A 20,881-nucleotide genomic window follows, 5' to 3' on the forward strand; every position below is an offset into this window, starting at 1 on the left:
AAACATTTCAAAGCTAATAATCTGAGAAGTGGAGTTTTCCTACCTGTTCTGAGAAATATGAACTGTCAGTGGGTTTTTCAACCTTATTTATTCATTTGTTGCATTTATATCCCGCCTTTTTTCCTCCAAGTGTTAGATCAATGTTGTTTGGATCTCGCTGTTTGGATCTCGTCCTTGGGTGAAAAGAACATTGATCTAACACAAGGAACCCCAGGCGGCGTACATAATCCTCCTCCTCCTCCTCCTCCTCTTCTCCATTTTATCCTCACAAAAACAACCCTGTGAGGTAGGCTGGGCTGAGAGTCTGTGACTAGCCCAAAGTCACCCAGTGGGTTTCCATGGCCGAGTGGGGACTAGAACCCGGATCTCCCAACTCCCAGTCCAACACTTTAGCCACTACACCACACTGGCTCTGCATTCATAGGTCAAGGTAAGTAACATGAGAAATAATAAAAGCAGAATTTCCACTCTTGAGAGCGGTCTGTGCCATCTGCTTCTCCATTTCTCAATAAAGTATCAGACACCTGCAGTCTTAGCTTTGAGCAAGGGAGTTCTCCAAAAATCCACTTTATCCCCATCCAGGAAAAGGCAGGGGGGAGGGGGACATACAGCAGCATTGCAATCAAATGGAACACCAGTTCCCACATGTTCAAGGTCTGTAAGTCAAGTCTCTTGAAGCTCTGCAAAGTCATGAGATCCGATTTAAAATAATAATAAGATTTTAGGAAGCAAAGCAAATCCTCCAGCTTTCAGGAATCTTATGGATTCTCATGAGGACAACAATTCACACTGCTTTCAGAAAGCACTGCTAAGTACCACTTTATTATTCTATAGAGCAAATATAACTACAAAGTCATTTGCAGCACCTCTGCTAAGCTTCTCAGCCACAGCGCCAGTCACTTGCAAACCATATATTTTACCTACAGGCAAACAGCCAAAGAGGACAGCAACTTGCCCCAAACCTCCCACAGAGCACATAGGTACCTCCAAGGTGGCAGTTTTCCGATATGCAAGGATTCGTTCAATATTCCTTCGTTTACTGCAAGTCAGCCAACTCTTTCCCTCCCATCCTCACAGTTTTTCAAGACCATCCCGAGATCCCGGTGGTAATAGGAGCAGGATACAAATGTTTTTAATTAATAAATAAAATAAATCTGGGCAAGTGGAACAAAAAGAGACAACACAAAGCCTCGCATTGGTTGCTGGAGCAGAACTGGCTCCAAGAAGCCCAGCAATCTGGGCAATAAACCCCATCAGGCTACCAGCCTGGGAGTTCTCCCAGGTAGCTGTTCCAACAACCGACACTGCTGTTGAGCAGGGTCCTGTCAAAAGAGGCCTTCCAGGAGGCACGCAAGGAGGCTGCAATGGTGATGTCCAGAGCAGAGCACCTTGTGGGCAAGAGTCGAGCAAACTATGGTGGCTGCACTAACCAGCCAGCTGAAATTACCTGGATGGGAAAGGTGCATTTAATGACCTGCCTCTACCAGTCTATTATCTGATCTAGAGGGAATCAGCTCGGTGGCCTGGTTCAGACAACAAACTAAACCGCAGCATGGTTTAGCGTGTTGTCTGAACCAGGCCAGTGATTGGCCAAATCATTGTGGGGCACCATGTATATTGGGGGGGGGGGTGTCGGGGGGGAGGTGTCTCTATATAGAAACAATATAAGATTGTATATCATTTGAACCCAGATTTCCCATATTCAAATGCAACTTTCTATCCACACTATCACATTGCTTCGTACAAGTGGTCATAGCTTATCCACACTGAACTTCTGGATATGCATAACTCGCAACGCTGAGAATGCTGCAATGGTCCATTGCAGCCACGCTGACCCAATCATCCTAGGTTGCAGTGCAGCCCAACACTAGAAAGCCAGGCTATGCCGCCATAGGTCCTCATTGGTAGCCAAAAGACCATTAGGCGGTTCACATATCAGCAGTCTCCATTCCTGCTGATGGCCTGTTCCAACACATCTTTGCTTTATTGCATAAAGGCTTTGCTCTAGGGTGACCATATGAAAAGGAGGACAGGGCTCCTGTATCTTTAACAGTTGCATAGAAAAGGGGATTTCAGCAGGTGTCATTTGTATATATGGAGAACCTGTTGAAATTTCCTCTTCATCATAACAGTTAAAGCTGCAGGTGCCCTGTCCTCTTTTAAATCTGGTCACTCTAGTGTAGCTCCTGCAGCTTTAACTGTTGTCATGAAGAGGGAATTTTCCCAGGTTCCCCATATATACAAATAATGCCTGCTGGAATTTCCTTTTCAATACAACTGTTAAAGATACAGGAGCCCTGTCCTCCTTTTCATATGGTCACCCTACCTTTGTCACAATGCTATGTTGGCTGTCCCATGCAAATGGATTTTGATTTTTAAATTTTATTTTTCTTTCCAAAAGAAAATCCGAAGCGTTAAACAGCAAATCATCATCCTCTCAAACTCAGATGACAGCACACAATTCCATAAAGTGGGTCACACTGCTTTCATTATTCCCACTTGCAAGAAACACAGAGCTGCCATGAAAAATGGCAGCCCCATGAAGAGCTCTCCCACTTCCCCAACGCTTAGTACACCTCGTCTCTTACCCTGATGTCAAAATGTTATATGTTACGCCATCCCTGCCCATGGTGGCAAATGAGGTGGAACTGGGTCAGGGATACACACAGCATAATGGTGTTAAGACAAGAGTAGGTTGCACTACACATTCCAGTGGGTGAGAAAGGGGACTACCCTTTTCAGTGGCAGCCGTGAGTTTCTCATAATGTATCATTTCACTATGAGCTTCCACTGCAGTTCATACACACTATCCCTTATCCTTGTGTGCTAGCACAGCAGCTGGCAGAATCGGGCAGGTACTTTACAAGCTTTCCCACACTTCTCAGGAGATTTGGAGAGAGATTGTATAATAAACAAAAACAAAAAAGGAGTTCTGGGTTTTGCTTTAGGTTTTTTTTGACTGCATATAAAATCTCTCTGGCTTGTGAGTTGCACTATACTCAGTGTGTGTGTGTGTTTCTTTTTTGGCTTTGTTTTAAACTCCTTCTTCTCAACACAGCAAATTCCTCTGACTTTTTCTGTCCCTCAGCAGTTTCACGTGAACACACACAGAACAGAATTAGGCGAAGAATTAAGGTGGCTTAGATAATTATAGCCACACATGCTAGCGGTCCGAGACAGGATTAAAAGAGGGAATTGCAAGTTAAGAGGTCTTCCTACCATGCTATAAAAGGAGAGGGGCACCCATTTTTATTCAGCCTTTGGGGTGGGTTTCAGATGTGCTTATATGAGGCCATACTTCATACGCTGCTTTTGCAACAGCACATTCTGAAATACATTACTGGGAAAGACTGTAAGAGTGCACTACAGGTCACCATTTGCATGTATGATAATTCACATCTGTGAATGTCTTGCAGTGTGTCAGTGTCCTTCTAGTTCAGTATTGTACCCTTCGATTAGCAGCAACCTTTTAGGGTGTCAAGAAAAAGTTTCTCCCAGCTCTGCTCTCGGAGATCTTTTTAACTGGAGATGCCAAAGATGGGATCTGGGACCTTCTGTATGCAAAGCATGACTTCTACTATTAAGCTCCCCAAACCTCCCTCCCCACACTTCAAAAACAATGGGCTCCGCTAAACAAGTGATTTGGCCACTCAGGAAGGTTTGCGGGTCTTTTACATAATGTTGTCAACAGCCAGGACATCTCCTGCGGCATCCATTGGAAATTCCATCATGAAAAGAACCACTTTTAAAATGGTAACATGGTGTTGTCTCAATGGAAGTGAACAGAGCATGGTAAGAGAGGAAGTATTCAATTCAAACCACGTGGTCGGCCCTCGCCATCCATGTAATGCAGCCCATAACAATTGCAGTAAAAAACAGGAAGCACAAATGCTCCGGGTAAGCAACATGATTTCCCTTTAATATACAGTGGCATGAGAAATATATGTCTGAAGCCTCCATTAGGAAGCCTTCCATATATTTTAAAACTTTTCAAATACGTTTGTTTGCTTCACTGAAATGAACAAAACTCATGCAATAGCAGCAGCAGCAGGACTTAGCCCTTATATCTCATTGTTTACACCTACTCAAAATGCATCAAAAAAGCTTATTCTTTGCTTTCAGGTAAAAGTTAATCTTATTCTGTACAGCACAACAGTGCAAAATCTCAGAGAAAGGCCATGATCAAGCTGGGATTGTTTAGCTTGGAAAAGAGGAGGCTAAGGGGAGACATGATAGAGGTGTACAAAATTCTGCATGGTATGGAGAATGTGAAGAGGGAGACATTTTTCTCCCTCCCCCATGAAACTAGAACCTGGGGTCATCCCAGGAAACTAATTGGTGGGAGATTCAAGACAGATAAAAGGAAGGACTTGTTCATACAGCACATAGTTAAACTATGGAATTCACTACCACAGGATATGGTGATGGCCACCAATTTGGATGGCTTTAAAAGAGGGGTAGGACAAATTCCTGGAGAAGGTTATCAATGTCTACTAGCCTTGATGGCTAGGTGCTACCTCCAGTATCAGAGCTGGTATGTCTATGTATACCAGTTGCTGGGGAGCACGGGCAGGAGGGTGCTGTTGCACTCAAGTCCTACAGACAGTTGGCTGCTGTTTGAACAGAATTTGGACTCGATCCACCATGGCTCATCTTGGACTGATCCAGCATGACTCATCTTACGTTCTTATGATAACTAAGGATGGAACCTCCATATTCAGAAGTAGGACAAACAGGGGGTGGCCATTATCCACCAGCACAACCACCTGATCACTATTGGGAATAAAGTGCTAGACTTTATAGTCCTTTTGCTCACAGAGTATCCTGCCAAAAGCTCAAAATGTCATGCTTTGTAAACAAGTAGATGAACCAGTATTTTACAATATCTTTTTAACTGTTATTATGTATATAATTGTCATTTAACGCAAGAAAGAGTGAAATCTCAATCTCCCAAGATGGTACCCACCATTTGTTAACTTTATAAGTATTTATATTAAAAAGAATACTATTATTATTATTATTATTATTATTATTATTATTAAATATCTGCTGATTGAGGGCAACTTTGTAATTAAAATATTTTCAACCACTTAATCAAATGTTGCAACCCCTTATATGGGGTTGCAACATTTGTCATGGGTGCAATTAATATGTCATAGGTGCAAATAAGTGTGAGATGAACAATACACATGCCCACACAAGCATGAATCGCAAGCTGAATATGAGCCAACAGTGCGATATGGCTGCAAGAAAGGTAAATGCTATTTTGGGCTGCATTAATAGAAGTATAGCTTCCAAATCACATGAGGTACTGGTTCCTCTCTATTCGGCCCTGGTTAGGCCTCATCTAGAGTATTGCATCCAGTTCTGGACTCCACAATTCAAGAAGGACACAGACAAGCTGGAGCGTGTTCAGAAGAGGGCAACCAGGATGATCAGGGGTCTGGAAACAAAGCCCTATGAAGAGAGACTGAAAGAACTGGGCATGTTTAGCCTAGAGAAGAGAAGAATGAGGGGAGACATGATAGCACTCTTCAAATACTTAAAAGGTTGTCACACAGAGGAGGGCCAGGATCTCTTCTCAATCCTCCCAGAGTGCAGGACACGGAATAACGGGCTCAAGTTAAAGGAAGCCAGATGCTGGACATCAGGAGAAACTTCCTGACTGTTAGAGCAGTACGACAATGGAATCAGTTGCCTGGTGAGGCTGTGGCCTCTCCCACACTAGAGGCCTTCAAGAGGCAGCTGGACAACCATCTGTCAGGGATGCTTTAGGGTGAATTCCTGCATTGAGCAGGGGGTTGGACTCGATGGCCTTGTAGGTCCCTTCCAACTCTGCTATTCTATGATTCTATGATTCTATGTGAATGTATGGAAGGAGGAAACACCTTGTGTGTGCCCACTAGCTGAATGTTACCTCTACAAAAATGGATGTATTATTTAAGGTTGGTAAACCTCACCACACTGTGCTATTGTTCTCAATAAATATTTGTCAATGGCCCACAGAAAAATCTCTGTTCAGTGCATAGATCTCCACAAATTGTCTTTTTCTTGCCAATTAGTTTCCGGGTGAAGTATAAAGTGTTGGTTATTGCCTTTAAAGCCCTACATGGTTTGGATTCAGGTTACCTGCGGGATCGCCTCCTCCTGTACAATCCGCCCTGCACACTCAGGTCCTCTGGGAAGGGTTCACTCCAGTCAGCCAAAACTAGGCTGACAACTGTTACCCAGACAACCTTCTCTTCTGCCCCTCCCAGACTGTGGAATGGCCTGCCAGAAGAGATTCGTCAACTTAATAGTCTTTTCGAATTCAAGAAGGCTATAAAGACTGATCTCTTCCAGGCAGGCCAACCCAGTCGAATTTTAAGATATTTGACTGTTATTTTAATACTGTATTAATTTTATATGTTTTAATCAGTTTTATGCATTTTATGGTATTTGTATCTAAAGTTGTTCCCTGCCTCAATCCAGAGGGAGAGGCGGGTAATAAATAAATAAATATATTATTATTATTATTATTATTATTATTATTATTGATGTATATATCACTCATCCCAAAATGCAGGAATTTTTATAGATATTAACCTGAGCAACCAAAGCAAAATAAACACCAAGCTGTGGAATGGGGAATGAAGAGGTTGCATACTTTTAAAAAGAATCCAGCCCAAAAAGTTATCATTCATCCTAGAACACCCAAGTCCTAATGTCAATTCAACCTTTATATCTTCTTCTTTAAAAACCACCCACATCCACTGATAGATTCACTTCTCTCCCAGTCATATATTTTTTTATTATTAACAGTACTATAATTCTAAAGTAAATTACAGTGAATAAAATCAAGTGTATGCACTTAGATCCCAAGACTTTTCATTCCAATATGCAACAGAACAAGGGTGGATCAGGATTTACTAGTAGATCTCTGGGCGATTTGCAGTAGATGATAAGGGTTCCTGACTATTGTTAGTACCAACAACAGAATTATTTTCCCACCTAAATTAGGAATCTGAAATGGAAAAAAAAAGCTTGGGGCAACCGGGAATGGATTTTAAGAACATAAGAAGAGCCCTGCTGGATCAGACCAAGGGTCCATCTAGTCCAGCACTCTGTTCACACAGTGGCCAACCAGCCATCAGCCAGAGATGAACAAGCAGGACATGGTGCAACAGCACCCTCCCACCCATGTTCCCCAGCAACTGCTGCACACAGGCTTATTGCCTCGAATACTGGAGATAGCACCCAACCCTCAGGGATAGTAGCCGTTGACAGCCTTTGCCTCCAGGAATTTATCCAACCCCCTTTTGAAGCCATCCAGATTGGTGGCCATCACCACATCCTGTGGTAGTGAGTTCCATAACTTAACTATGTGCTGTGTGAAGAAGTCTTTCCTTTTATTTGTCCTGGATCTCCCACCAATCAGTTTCATGGGATGACTCCAAGTCCTAGTATTATGGAAGAGGGAGAAAAATGTTTCCCTATCCACATTCTCCATACCATGCATAATTTTGTTTAGTTCCATGCAGAACAAAAAAAATCTAGGATCAGGATGTGCTCAGAAGCGTCCAATTCTTTAATTCTAAGTTTATGTCTTTTGCACCGGGATTTATTTATTTATTTATTAAACTTATATACCGCTCCCATAGCCAGGGCTCTCTGCTTGGGATCTTGGGATTCTAATAAAAACAAAAAAAAGTAGATCTGACAAGCCTGAAGTCCACACACACCTGCAATTCAGAATCCAATTTTGTTCAAATGCTTGTCTTGTTCCTTTCTTTCTCTTTGCTTAAGATGGTGAGCTCAACCATGTATGCCATAACCGCTGCTCTACAGCATGAGTGAGCATAAGGTAGATCTGACTCCCAATTATTTAACAATAGAACAACTCATCCCCACTCCTCAAAAATAAATTAGGTTGTTAGCGCAGTGGCCTTGAAACCTCATAGGGTATCTGGCTCTGTTTCTTTTCTTTCCTCTTTTGCTCTGATTGGTGGATCTTGAGATTCTAGTGAAAGAAATAAAATGACATAAATCCTGCAAACCTGAAGTCTGCCCACCTCTGCTCTAGAAAACCAATCCTGGACAACGACAAGAGTCCTTAGTTTTCCATCTTTTGGTAATTGACATCTTTGCTACGGTTAATTTAGCCAAGATTTCCCAACCTTTGTGGTCTACCAGGTGATGCAAAGAGCCTAGCAGAATTTGCTGCATGTTCCATCAGTATTAAAGAGCCAATCAGTATTAAAGGGTTAAAGGAAGCCAGATTCCAGCTGGACATCAGGAAAAACTTTCTGACTGTTAGAGCAGTACGACAATTGAACCAATGACCTAAGGAGGTCGTGGCATTCAAGATGTAGCTGGACAGCCCTCTGTCAGGTATGTTTTAAGGTGGATTCCTGCTTTGAGCAGAGGGTTGAAATCAATGGCCTTATAGGCCCCTTCCAACTCTACTATTCTATGATTTCATCCCACAGCCTAGGATGACTCAGATTGGCTTCTGAGGATTCTCCTGCACTGTGTTCTTTCATAGTTGAGCAGCATGTTTACAGATTAATGTGAATTATTAGGCGCCTTGGGTGTCTTTAACACAGAAAGGCGAGGTATGAAAATTGTTATAAATAAAATGAACTACTGTTGCAGCCTACTGCAAAAGGTGCAGGGGCAGAAAAGGACTTGGAGCCTCCCAGGAGAGATTCCAGCCACAGCCGCTAACCAGCAAAGGTCAGACATAAGAGGCAAACTCAAACTGGAGAGCTGCAAAGTAATTGCTTGGCTTGGTCAATGCTGCATCTGAAAACGTTCATTTATTTTTCCCTTTCATCACAAAGGTCTCTGCAGGTCCTCCAAACGAGAAGCTGAGCAAAGAGCCAAGGGAAGAGGAAAGGTGGGTGAGGTCTGGTTTCAAGCAAATGAAAAAAGAAGAAGAAAACTAGTTCAGAAATGAAATAATTTCCTTTGTCGATCCAAACCCACAAAACAATCAGCCTGGCAGATGAAATGGGTCAGTGAATAGGCGGCGATGATTAATTTATGGGATACTGTGTGTATTATGTATGCCATATCCGGCTCACATAACTGAATTGCCAGTTCTTTGTTAATGTGTTTTGTGGGACCAGGTCACCCAATCAGTGCCCTGATGCAATTAGTCTGCTAAGCAAAGACCAGAAGTAGTGCAAGGGGCATTGCCAGAACTGGACATGGAGCTAGGCAATCCTCTGCTAGGCAGGGAACAAATGCCAATAAGAAAATGAGTCGCTTAATGGCTTAGTCGCAGTACCTTTTCCATAGCCATAACAATATAGTGACCTTTGAGGAAATGATAGCTTGCAATCAACGACCCCAGGATCTCATTGTTCTTTTAAAATCAAAGGAGGTGACTAGGTTTTAATCCCTGATCCCACCTTTTGGAAGCATTTCCTTTTAGAAGGGCTGATGCTACATTTGCAGCTTAACTGCAGGGCTTGCATGGGGTTTTCATACAACCGCTTTCCTGCAGTTGGCTATTATTATTATTATTATTTATTTATATAGCACCATCAATGTACATGGTGCTGTACAGAGTAAAACAATAAAATAGCAAAACCCTGCCGCATAGGCTTACGTTCTAATAAAATCATAATAAAACAATAAGGAGGGGAAGAGAATGCACCAAACAGGCACAGGGTAGGGTAAAACTAGCAGTATAAAGTCAGAACAAAATCAAGTTTTAAAAGGTTTAGGAAAAAGAAAAGTTTTTAGCTGAGCTTTAAAAGCTGCGATTGAACTACAACAGACCATGAGTAAAGGGCTGAAAGCAAACACGCCAGTTCATCCCAAGCCACCAGGGACAGAAGGCAAAGGAAGGACCAGTGCAAATTGCTATTTTTACTCATTACTAGGTCTGTCACCCAGATAAAGAAATCTTACTTCTTTAATCAAATTAAGCTTAATTGATTAACTGGTTAAATGTGCATAAATCTGTGTCAGACTAAAACAGTTATTTTGAATTTTTAAAAGCACACTATTATTATTATTATAATTATTATTATTTTATTATTATTTTAGATGGTGAATGTATGTGTTGCAGCAGGTGCTATCTTAGAATAGGCTCTAGCGTGGCAGGGAAAAAGAATGGCTGCCATCTCGGTTTTTTAAAGCACTTATATTTAAAAAAAATAGTTAACGTTTTAAAGAGAAGTGTTGCCTGGTTAATTGGAGGTGCCTTTTTTGACAATAAACAGGACAATCCTACACAATGTCTACTCAGAAGTGAGCCCCACTGAATTCAGTCGGACTTACTCTCGGAGGAGTGTTGACAGATTGCAGCCTAAAACATTTTCAATTGACCAATCTCACCAATTGCCCCATTCAAATTGCCCCTAAACGTTAAGTTTGCAACATATGAACAGAAGCTTGGAAAGCATTTGGGAAACAACAATACATATGGGGACCACATGGAACTGGATCTTTAACAGTTGTATAGAAGAGGGAATTTTTGGCAGGCGTCATTTATATGCATGCAGCACCTGGTGAAATTCCCCCTTCATCACAACAGTTAAAGTTGCAAGAGCCCTGCCCTGTTTTGTATGGGGTCACTTTAATATAGCTCCCTGCCCTCTTTTGTTTCTGGTCAAACTGGCTTAATGCAAACAGTAGTTTAACCATGGTTACTATCAATTGCGATTTATTGCTTTACCCATTTTTAAATGTACAGTGAGCCAGTGGTTTAACTTGAGCTAAACTCTGCCCATAGACAGTGTGAATATACAGACACTGTAGAGACCAGGTTGCCATCTTGCAAGCAGAGAGGCTGGAGAGAAGGAGAAACTGGCTTTTATCATGGTGAGCTCAGTGCAGTTGGAAAACTTACAACTTATGCCTAACATATAAACCGTGATTTACACATCCATTTTGAAACACTGGGCAGTATTCAATTGGGGTCTGCATGTGCAGAAGGTCCCTACAGTTTGCATGAAACAGAATCATAGAATCATAGAATAACAGAGTTGGAAGGGGCCTACAAGGCCATCGAGTCCAACCCCCTGCTCAATGCAGGAATCCACCCTAAAGCATCCCTGACAGATGGTTGTCCAGCTGCCTCTTGAAGGACTCTAGTGTGGGAGAGACCACGACCTCCCTAGGTAACTGATTCCATTGTCATACTGCTCTAACAGTCAGGAAGTTTTTCCTGATGTCCAGCCAGAATTTGGCTTCCTGTAACTTGAGCCCATTATTCCGTGTCCTGAACTCTGGGAGGATCGAGAAGAGATCCTGGCCCTCCTCTGTGTGACAACCTTTTAAGTATTTGAAGAGTGCTATCATGTCTCCCCTCAATCTTCTCTTCTCCAGGCTAAACATGCCCAGTTCTTCCAGGCTCTCTTCATAGGGCTTTGTTTCCAGACCCCTGATCATCCTGGTTGCCCTCCTCTGAAAACATTCCAGCTTGTCTGCGTCCTTCTTGAATTGTGGAGCCCAGAACTGGACGCAATACTCTAGATGAGGCCTAACCTCATCTAACATGATATTGCACTTCCGAGGGGTTGTTTCAGGAAGGGGGAGTTGCCGGAGCCCTGCGCCTTCCAGAAGCAAGTGTTTCTGCTCATTTCAGGGCTTACTCCCAGAAGCGCAATATCGCATCACGCAAGTGATAACATCCACTTGCAGATCAAGTCCACTGGGGCCTTCCACGCATGGTCTGGAGCCAGCAGAACTGGCCACTCGCAATTGGCCACAACTGGATACTGTCCATAATTTTCCATTTCTGGTTTCCAGCCAATCCTTACATATACTTTAGAATAGATATTTAGACACCGTGATATGGCATCCTTGGTGTAGACCTACATAGGCCCATGCAGTTTAGCTAGGGGGGGGTTTAAAAGAAAAAAATCTTATAATGCATTCACTAGCATCTCTTTCTGACAGCCCATTCCAAGTGCTTAAATCATTACTTATCTTCAACTTCTAATTTTCGTGCACATTCCCTAAAGACAGGTACTGCCCAGCACCGAACAAGCATGAAGCCAAACAGACGTCTCCGTTCCAAAAAAACTGAGCCTGAATCATGCTAGCTTTCTGCCTAATCAGATTATGCAGCATTTACTTTCCAGGGAAAGCTGGATTTTGAATCGCAAACGTTAAAAGCTGCACATTAACCTCTCAGGCCTTGGATGACACGGCTACCGCTGAGGTTACATTATGCACTCACAGAAAACACATATACACACACAGAAGAGAGTACAGCAATTCACAGATTAATTTCAGAAGCTGACTCAGATCCACATTAGTGGCCACTTCTTTTTCCAAATGAAACCAAAGCCATATGTATGGCATTTCAGCTCAATCACTCAAGCGCCCATGCAAACAAGATCAAATATTGTAAGATAACAACCCTTCGCTCAGTCGCTTTGCATGCTACAAGAAGTGGCGAAACAGGAACCGCATGTTGCAAGAAGTGCTGAAAGAGGAAACATGTGAGTCTCACTTATTTTTAAATCTGCGTTTCTACTAGGGTCTGCAAAGGGAAGATGTTTGTGCCTCACTTGTAGGGGATGCTACACCGCTAGTTTTTGCTTTAAAAGCCCTCAGCAGGCTGGGACAGAATAACTGAAATAGCCTCTTTGTAGGATTCACTTTGAAACAAAGTAAAAACAACTACCACCACCCCTTCTTCTGAGTCATCAAAGCGCAAAACAGGACTTCCTAAAGTAGGGTGCCCATAGGAAAAGGAGGACAGGGCTCCTGTATCTTTAACAGTAGTATTGAAAAGGGAATTTCAGCAGGTGTCATTTGTATGCATGCAGCACCTGGTGAAATTCCTTCTTCATCACAACAGTTAAAGCTGCAGGAGCTATACTAGAGTGGCCAGATACAAAAGAGGGCAGGGCTCCTGCAGCTTTAACTGTTGTGATGAAGGGGGAATTTCACCAGGTGCTGCATGCATACAAATGACACCTGCTGAGATTCCCTTTTCTATACAACTGTTAAAGATACAGGAGCCCTGTCCTCCTTTCCCTACTTTACCGGGTTCAAAAATCTCACAGCAAAACAGTTTATTCAGTGAAAGGGTTCACTTCAGTACTCTATAATGTGCTGGGTCTCATGTGTGGCAAAAAAACAACGTGGCCTTATGCTGCCAAATGGTCCCAGGATGTATGGACACAAACAATGGCCTAAAACATGGCCTTTAACCCCATGTGCATTATACTCCAACAAAGAAATCTCTTTGAGGAAATAGCAAGTTGTCACCTTACTCCAGCTAAGCTGCGTAAATATAAACAAACAACTGGAGGAAGTGCGAAGTTAGAGGGACATATTAGGTATGTGCTCTGCTTCTAATCGGACCGGCGAATTAGAAGCAGAGCGAGGTGCTTCGCCTCCCCTTAAAGAGGAGGCGAAGAGGATTGGGGGGCCGGCGGAGCGTTGCAAAGAGGATCGAGGTGAAGGCAGATCCTTCGCCTCGATCCGGAGCTCCGCAAGAAAGGTAAGTGGGGTTTACCGGGCCCTGCCGCTGTCGCCCATGCGGCAACAGCGGCAGAGCCCGGTAACCCCCCCTCCTCTCCCTTACCTGCGTCCATCCGCGGTCCCTCGGCTTCTTCAATTGAGCCTGCGGCTAAACCAGGAAGTCTAGGCCGCACTTGCAGCCTAGACTTCCTGGTTGAGCCGCGGGCTCAATTGAAGAAGCCGAGGGACCGCGGACGGATGCAGGTAAGGCCCCCCTCCCCCTTGGTCCCTTACCGGGCCCTGCAGGTAAGGGAGAGGAGGGAGGGGGCCTTACCTGGCGCCACTCCCCTCTACTGCGGAGCTTTGATTCGGAGCTGGAGCTCTGCGGCAAAGAGGAGTGGACTATGGGCGGAGCGGCACGGAGCGGAGCGGGCCTGATCCGAAATTTTCGGATCAGCCCACAGGGCGGAGCGGGGGGTCCGTGCACACCCCTAGGACATATTACCACATTTGTTGGTCGTGCTCCAAAGTCAGGAGATACTGGGTATGGATGCTTAAGTGTATTAAATTGATTATAAGCTATGTCATCCCATTAAAGTAACCTTCTCCAATGCGGTGGCCTCCAGATGTTTTGGACTACAACACCCATCTTCCCCAACTATTGGCCATGCTGGATAGGAAGGCACCATATGAGGGAAAGCTGCATTAGAGACTACTGCAATCTTGTTGGGATGTTTAGATGCAGAGGCCGCACCCAATATTAGAATGAATCTAATCTTAGTATTAACGGCTGCGAAATTACAAGTCACAGCTAGATGGAAAGAGATGCATCTCTCACCCGTTACCTGGGTTGATTTCATAAAGTGTGGGAATTTTTTGTTATGGGCAACATTTCAAATAGGCCTGTAACTACTTCTTTGTGGACGTTTTAGAAACCCGGTTGCCGTTCATTACACTGCAATCTCAGCAAAAACAACACACAGCAGATCACAGCATATGATCAATATTTTGTAACATTGGGAGGCAAAAAAAAAAAGAAACAAGCCAAATGTTTCTGGAATGATAATATTTGCCAATTTTGGATTTTCTGATACTCTTTATAATTTGAAATGTACTAGAAGCATGCCTATTTTGCAATACATTTTTTCCTTAAAAAAATAAATAAACATCTTAAAAAAAAAACGAAAAACACTACAATGGGGTGACCCTATGGAAAGGAGGACAGGGCTCCTGTATCTTTCACAGTTGTATAGAAAAGGGAATTTCAGCAGGTGTCATTTGTATATATGGAGAACCTGGTGAAATTCCCTCTTCATCACACTTAAAGCTGCAGGAGCCCTGCCCTCTTGACCAGATACGAAAGAGGGCAGGGCTCCTGCAGCTTTAACTGTTGTGATGAAGAGGAAATTTCATCAGATGCTGCATGCATACAAAGGACCCCTGCTGAAATTCCCTTTTCAATGAAACTGTTAAAGATATAGGAGCCCAGTCCTCCTTTTCATAGGGTCACCCTAAACTACAAGCCCCTCTGGGCAAGGACTGTGTCACTTCTGTACAGTAGTTAGCACAGTACTGGTACACTGCGAACAGAAAAATTTGGGAGATTCCCAACTTCTGGGTATCCCTGCTATAAATTGCATTCTGGATTCAAAAAAGCATCCGAATATTGCAAAAATATTCCCCGAGTTTGTATTGTAAACATTTGGATGGCCATTTCATGATCGTGGAGCCTTGTCAGTCTTTGCTTAAATCTGCCTCTAGATTTTCCATCAGCAGTGTAACTCAGTAGATTTTTTAGCACTTGTTAAATCAGCACTGGCTGAAGCCAGTATTCGAGCAAATCAGTCTTATGCAAGCTTTGTGAACATCAACGACCCATCGCCCCTTAATCTTGTGAACTGCAACAGCCCCTGTGAGTCTATTCCTGGAACTCTTAAGAAACAAGACAGTTGCGTTAAAATCTTCTAGACTGCATGGTAGTGCTGGGAGCAGCAGCTTTAATTTTCCTTATAGTGAGGGTTAGTCTTACATCCCAAACCTATGCAGATCTGGAGAAGATGGATTTTTTGTCATCCCAGTCTAGGCTCCACGAGTCTATTCTTGAGTTGACGTCTTAGGAAATATATCATCAAGTAATTTCAAAGTGCATGAAAACCCAAACCCAAATCAATTCAAGCAGTTCTAAAAACAAGCCCATTTTTCACAGCTTTGCATTCATTTACTCTTAAGGGTAGGATCTGAGTTTTCTTTGCAAGGGATGTGAACGTTTTGCTACCGCGAACACCTTTTCAGCTATTTTCCTCCTCTAAGGAGTCTTCACCATTACTGGCACCAGCACCGTTTTTAAGAAACCCCGCAGAAGTGCTCATTACTCACTGAGTGGCTTGAGGATGCTACTGCTGGTCTCATCAGCATTTTCAACGTCAGATTTGTCGGAGTTTTCAGAAATTTTCTCCCTTTCTTTCTTTTCTTTGGGCTTTCTTTTGTGACGTCTCCTTCTCCGGTAACTCTTAGGCACGTGAACTCCAATGTAGACTGTATGATGACCTAGGGAACATAAATATATTGCAAGCTTTTAAACAATTGTATCAAGTATGGTTAATATAACTTTGTCATGAAATTAAAGTTGCTCATTATTCTGAGGCACACAGGAGATGCCAAAATGTGATAGATAAGGGTGGAACTACATATGGTGCTCAATATGTAGAGCTTCAGCTATTGGGTGGTACAAAAATGCAATAAATACATTAAATAAAACATGGGGATGCCGTTGAAAATGGCAGCATGGTATCAGGTTTTCCCCACTCTCCCTGTAACCTTTAGGCAGACTTATCCTTGCCTATGTAAAATTTCCTGACCCCACGAAGGAATTATGTGGAATGTGCAGGCAGAAGGGGAGACATGCACAACTGGATGGCACCATGCAATGCCAAAACGTTACAGGATAAGGAGAGAGAACAGCACAGGGCTGCCATTTCAGCAGCAGCTTCACCTCCAGGATAATGCCCTGTTCAACTCTAGTTATGAAACGAAAATATTCTTAATTAAATTCCAACACAGAAGAGACTTTAAAACGGTCTTATTTGAGAACCATTGCAGATTAGAATACTTTAGACAATGGGCCTGTTCAGATGACACACTAAGCCATAGTTACACCGTTAACCCTTTTGTAGCAAATGGTTAGTGAGCGTATTTAAACTATGGTTATATAGCCATCATGGTTAGGAATGGTTAACATGACACGCTAAGCCATAACGTTTAGCTCAAAATGCTTAACCACCATGGTTTAGCATCTCATCTGAACGGGGTCATTATCAAACTTCATTTGAGTGCCTTCCCCATGATAGTTGGGTGGATGGCAGCCATGGGAAAAAGACTTCAAAAAGCCTGTTTTTGGGTAACCCCCAGCTTGTGGTGAACAGGTCATGTGCATAAAATTAGGGTTTGGGAAGAGACATTCCTGTTTCACATAGCAACATGTTCACTGGTAGAGGGCTGCTGTATACAGGCATTTTCTGTAGCATATTATGCATCCCAATGGACAGAGAATGGAAGAGTTTTAAAATTAAACATGCATTCCAGCCAACGATAGAAATGAGGATAGTACTTTGAGTGTCACATGGTAAAACACCTTAAGGAATTAGTCAGATGTTATTTCATAATCTGATTGCCTATCATCCTTTCTTAAAAGTGAATCCGCTCTCCTTAATTTCACACAGAACATGAACGCGAAATGCCTTTGATGTGGTCAAATAAACTTTGTTTTACCCACTCAGTTCTCAAGGATTTAGGGCGGAGAACTGCAGGTGAACATGCACATACCGCCACTGCCAGAAATATGTTTATTTGAAGGTGTGCTTGCCGTAAATTCAAGAACAAGTTTATTATCTCCCTGTGCCATCAGATGCTTCCCTTCAAACTAAAATTTCTGTAGTTATTGTGTTCAGCAAGTATTTAGCGGGCTAGAGAACAAGAAAAGAGCAATCATTTATAACTGAGATTGGTGGGCAAAAGAGGTGAGGGGGCTTCTTGGTGTGCGCACTCCACGTAGGAAATTTTCTCCCCAGGGTGGCTCATCTCACACTGTACGTCCTGCCTCCCTCTGGGCTTCCATCCTGTTGGCAGGAGCACAGGAAAGAACAGAATGCTTTGATCTTGGAGCCTGCCATCGAGAGTTTAAGATTAATCTCAAAACCAATTAAAATTACCACTTAGATGCCAGTAAGACCACTTAAACAGCAAAAGGATCAATAGGGTCACATGACCTATTTACAAAAAGCAACCTGAATAGTCTTTACTACCCACCTCAAAGACTCTAAAAGGGCTAAATGTAGGGCTACTATGTGACAGGGCCTCCTTGGTGGTGCCCCCACCCATTCACTGTGGAACTCCCTTCCAGTAGACCTTTCTTTGTCCCTTGCGCTGCTGTCCTTTAGACACCGGTTGAAGATATTTTTTATCAGTGCCAGCTTTAGGGATATAGCCAAGTGCTCTATCTGTTTCTCTCGTGTTTGCAGTGATGGTAGTGTTGTATTTTATTACGTATTTTGATTTTAGAATTGTGGTTTTAATGGTATTTAAGTGTTTTATTATTTATTGTTAAGCATCCTGGGCTCCATGCGAGGAAGGGAAGGACGTAAAGCAAATCAACAACAACCAGAACAGAGATTCAGGACAGATAAAAGGAAGAACTTTTTCACACAGCGCATAGTTAAACGATAGAATTTGCTACCGCAAGATGTAGCGATGGCCACCAATTCTGATGGCTTTAAAAGGGGGGTGGATAAATTCCTAGGGCAGAAGGCTATCAATGGCTACTAGCCCTGATGGTTGTGTGCTATCTCCAGTATCCGAGGCAGTATGTTTATATACACCAGTTGCTGGGGAACATAGGTGGGAGGGTGCTGTTGCACCAGTGTCCTGCTTGGCGGTCCCAGTGGTTGGCTACTGGGTGTGCTGGACAAGATGGACCCTCGGTCTGATCCACCGTGGCTCTTCTTATGTTCTTGACATCTCTTGAGGGAGCCACATAACCTTGAGGCCTGTTCTGTACCAAACCTAGCAACACCTCCTAGAGGTGGGTTAGCTTGGTGCTGAGTATGGCCATGAGAACAGCTATTTATGGCCTTGTTCTCATGGGAAAACTCCCTTGTACTAGCAAATGTGAAAAGGTCTCACACATAAAGGCGAACTGAGAAACAGTGTCAAGTGTTTCCTGCTCAGGCACTCCTGGGGAGGAAAGTCCAGAAGTTTATCTTGACATTGTAAACAAGTGCTAACTGCTTCCTCCAAGCAAGTCTCAGAAGGGGGTGGGGAGAGGAAACAGAAAAGCCCTCTCTGTTACTCAAGCCTGAAGCCCTGAAAGTGAGATTGTAATTTTCCCTCTCTTGCAGAATAAGGGTGGGAGAGCAGGAAAGTAATGCAGATGGTTTTTGCCTGCACGGACACAACTTTCGTTTCATATTACCAAAATCTGCACAGTGCACATGTGATCAAAAGATTAAAGAGATTGTCTAGTTCTGTTTGGCAGCATATTAAAGTATTAGGACTACAGGCTTACTATGATGTGTTTCTATTATCAAGCTGACCAAAGTATTAAAGCAATTCAACAGAGGTGGCGGCGGCTGCAGCCACCAAGAGAAGCACCTGTCTCTACCAAACACACCTTGCAGGTGTGATCCAGTTCACTCTTGTTTCATTAGCAGATTTTGCTGTTGCTGTTAGAGGCACCCTGAGCTCACATTTCGATGTAACGTTGCCTCAAAATGTGCTGCTTGTTATTTATTTCACGATGCCATCAATCTACATGTTACTTTTCAAAGAAGCTTGTGGGGGGGGGGGGGAGAGAGATAAGCATCTGCCCCAAGGAGCTTACAGTCCAAATTTCAACAGTAATGGTGATAACAAAAGGCCTGAATTAGGGTGTAAAGGTAACATGGAAGAGATATGCAGATTATCACAATTGGGGTGCTAAGCACTCAACCACAAAGACTCACACGTGAAGTGAAAGATAGACAACATGTATTACAACTGTGGGTGATATTTACAACAATCCTACATGTACTGTTTGTAATCAAGCATACAAAAAGATATCATTCTCCTTGCTGATACACAGCCTTAAACACCTCAAAACAAATCCAACGGGGCACAAGCCTCCAATATATGAATAAATCAAGAAAATAATAACAAGAATAATAAACAATGTATCAGCACTAAATTCCCAATAACATTTTACAAAACAGCATGTGGAAAATTCTTTCGTTAAGGTACAATATTGTACCACCCACATATTCCTTATTCTGGGCATCTGGATAAATAAAACAGTGCCCGTTTCGGGATGTCTTCATCAGTTGGACGCTTAATTCATAGAAGGAGCCGTGGCTGTTGAGAGCATAATGCAATTGAGAGCATTATGTGGCTGATTTAAACATGATAACTACAAGATAATGTCGGAGGGCTGCACCCCAAACATATAGTCACAGCTCCTTCTATGAATTAAGCATCCAACTGATGAAGACATCTCGAAACGGGCACTGTACCGGACACACCTGTTTTATTTATCCAGACGCCTAGAATAAGGAATATGTGGGGTGGTACAATATTGTACCTTAACTAAAGAATTTTCCACATGCTGTTTTGTAAAATGTTATTGGGAATTTAGTGCTGATACATTGTTTATTATTCTTGTTATTATTGTCTTGATTTATTCATATATTGGAGGCTTCTGCCCCGTTAGATTTGTTTTGGGGTGTTTAAGGCTGTGCATCAGCAAGGAGAATGATATATTTTTGTATGCTTGATTACAAACAGTTCATGTAGGATTGTTGTAAATATCACCCACAGTTGTAATACATGTTGTCTATCTTTCACTTCACGTGTGAGTCTTTGTGGTTGAGTGCTTAGCACCCCAATTGTGATTTGTTATTGCAACCACAGCCTTCTGTTTTCTGTAGTTATATGGGCTTACGCACTTTCTACACCTAAGGGTCTTCGGGGAGGGAGGGGGGATGATCCCAGACTTACCTGCTTCCAGGATCATCCCTGGGTGTCTAAACAGAAGAGGGCCGTCAGCCGTCACACCCAGCATTTTAAAAAAAACAAATACAGAAGCCGGAGCGCACTTGCACTCCAGCAAACAGTAAGTAAAAAAACCACAAAAGCCCCTCCCCCACTCCCCCGATGTCCCTGGACTCCCCCCAGCCTGGCTCCTTCCCTCTGCTGACCCCCGCTACTCGTGGGGGGAGGGAAGAAGCCGGGATGGGCGTCCATATCACCCACAGTCCTCAGGATCATCCCAGGACCGTGGGTAAAACCGAGATAACCGAGGTCTCGGTTATCCTGGGAAAATAGAGGGATCATCCCTGCCTGCTCATGGGATCCCCTGTGTGTCATTTGGATGCAAAGGGATGATACAGGGACGATCCTGGGGAAAATTGAAGGTGTAGTTTTGGCAAAGGGTGGAGGCCAA

The 20,881-nt window shown here is 43.1% G+C and overlaps 1 protein-coding gene across 2 annotated transcripts in view; it reads right to left on the reverse strand.

The window, feature by feature from the left end:
- The window catches only part of SLC4A4 (solute carrier family 4 member 4), a 241,183-nt gene that overhangs the window by 149,975 nt on the left and 70,327 nt on the right, over nucleotides 1-20,881 (reverse strand). For both annotated transcript variants that reach the window (XM_063135204.1, XM_063135203.1), the window contains exon 3: nucleotides 15,790-15,960. In XM_063135204.1, the coding sequence (XP_062991274.1) occupies nucleotides 15,790-15,960 (171 nt within the window). The remainder of the gene's footprint in view (nucleotides 1-15,789; nucleotides 15,961-20,881) is intronic.

The sequence above is a fragment of the Elgaria multicarinata genome, chromosome 10, assembly GCF_023053635.1.
Source record: "Elgaria multicarinata webbii isolate HBS135686 ecotype San Diego chromosome 10, rElgMul1.1.pri, whole genome shotgun sequence".
NCBI lineage: Eukaryota > Metazoa > Chordata > Lepidosauria > Squamata > Anguidae > Elgaria > Elgaria multicarinata.